Source organism: Notothenia coriiceps, unplaced genomic scaffold (assembly GCF_000735185.1).
Source record: "Notothenia coriiceps isolate Sejong01 unplaced genomic scaffold, NC01 NC01_scaffold00032992, whole genome shotgun sequence".
Lineage (NCBI taxonomy): Eukaryota > Metazoa > Chordata > Actinopteri > Perciformes > Nototheniidae > Notothenia > Notothenia coriiceps.
The window spans coordinates 9,405-11,294 of record NW_011365693.1 but is presented as its reverse complement, the minus strand read 5'-3'; the positions used below and the strand labels follow the sequence as shown (position 1 = coordinate 11,294).

At 37.4% G+C, this 1,890-nt stretch overlaps 1 protein-coding gene across 1 annotated transcript; it reads left to right on the top strand.

Annotated features, from left to right (window-relative positions):
• Positions 1-339: 339 nt before the first annotated feature.
• LOC104961270 (RNA-binding protein 44-like) lies at positions 340-1,397 on the top strand. Its single transcript, XM_010789531.1, has 4 exons — positions 340-364; positions 724-830; positions 1,178-1,252; positions 1,330-1,397. Exons 1-4 carry the CDS (start codon positions 348-350, stop codon positions 1,395-1,397), a joined length of 267 nt encoding a protein of 88 aa, XP_010787833.1. The 5' UTR covers positions 340-347.
• Positions 1,398-1,890: the final 493 nt, after the last annotated feature.

The following is a 1,890-nucleotide window of genomic DNA, read 5'->3' as shown; positions in this document are numbered from 1 at the left end:
TGGCTGACTAAATACTTTTTTGCCCCACTGTACATAATGTACTTTTTACTCCACTACATTTCACAGTCACTTGTTTCTTTAAAACAAATGATATGCTTATATTTGACTTGAGTAACATCTTGATTGCAGGACCTCTGCATACATACTGTCCATAAATAGCAGATCTTCATTTGGTTAACTTACAACATGACTTGTTTCTAACTTTTCACCGAGGTGCTACTGCAGGATACTTTGACTGAACATCATGTTTCTGTGTGGACTGTATGTTTTATAAGCTAATGTTACACACTTTTTGACCCCGGATTCATCATCTAACTGTGGTTTCTTCATCAACAGTAGTACACCGGATGTTCCACCTGAACAGGTATGTGACTCTTGTATCCTCACTCAAATGTAAAAAGGCTTTATCAGTGTTGGAAATTCTATACTCTAGTATTGTACTATTTTGACATATTTGTACTTTATTTGAGTATTTCTATTTAATGCTACTTGAAATATGTAATAATAATGTTCTCTTTTATATCAAACTCAATATCCCTTGGTTTGTATTAATTAAAAAAAAATACTTTTTAAGAAATCATTTTTGACTTTGAGAAACAGGGATGGACATTTTTACCACTATTTACTATTTTATATCCCCGAATTAATCAATAATTAAAACATAATTTAGTTGCAGCCTACCAAATGTGTGAATAAACAAGACCTGTGTTGTTCATTTTACAGGTCTATATTTGAATTGGTGGAATCTCATAACTACCTGGAATTAACTGACCAAAGGCTGCTGCAGTGGTACCTCTGTTTGAATTTTGAAGACAGAAAGATTATACAAGGTATGCTGCTCTTTCAATAATTAAAGAATCGTTAACCAAATGTTTTTTTGATTTTGGCTGTTAAGACAAAACAAGACCCTTTTTTAAAGAGGTCATCCTGGACTCCTGGATTTTTGGTGTGTTTATAAATCAGACATTTCGTATTTTAATAATTGATTGAACATTCATACTCGGGTCGTCGTAATCTTTTAAATGAAAACGGAAATTATATGGCAAAAAAAGAGAGTAATGCCAATGGCCAATATATTACTATATAAACTTAGAGTCTATCTGCCCGCCTTTGTGTAAGACATTTTGATTAAATGTTGCAGCCCATTTTCATATTTAATTGTTTTCCTCTCTCCTAGATGAAGGAGGGTTTCACTGGTTCTTGGTGAAACATCCTTCCCTGGAGCTGTCTCTGCAACATGTTTATGTGAAGCGTGAGTCTGTGGAGATATCATATTTTAATAGCTGTGCACAGACCAAATATTGACTACAGTTTTTATTCACAATCCAGATTGTCATAGTGTCATGCCTCTGCTGCCAAACATGACACCCAACAGGCCTATGCATGTCTCACCGTAAGTACAGTGAATACTACAGGGTGTCCGCGGGGTCTTAAAAAGTATTAAAAGTTGATAAATCAATTTAGCGAAAATTAAGGCTTTTAAAAAGTATTAAAAAGTATTAAACGGCATTTTCCAAGGTATTAAGAAGTCCCACAGCAACGACAACATGAAACACCCTTTAATTTACTGAAACGACATGTCGGGAAACCCCACAAGGCGGCCCCATGCATAGCGCGCCGTAAAATACTGCTTATTATTTTAAGTTTCGTTGCCTTGCTCCGCTCTGTGTGTGTGTGTGGGGGGGAATAAACGACTACGGTAACGGGTCCCAAGGTGGGTAGACCGGCATACGCAACGCTCTGGGGGTCCAACGGCTCCGTGTGTGCCCTATATTATCATTTTCTGATAACGATGAAAGAGCCCGCCTCCCTCTCCCCACGTCTCCTGCTGCTGCTGGGCTGTCAGAAGAGGGGGAGGAAAAGAGAGGCAGTCACCGTTTATTAAATATT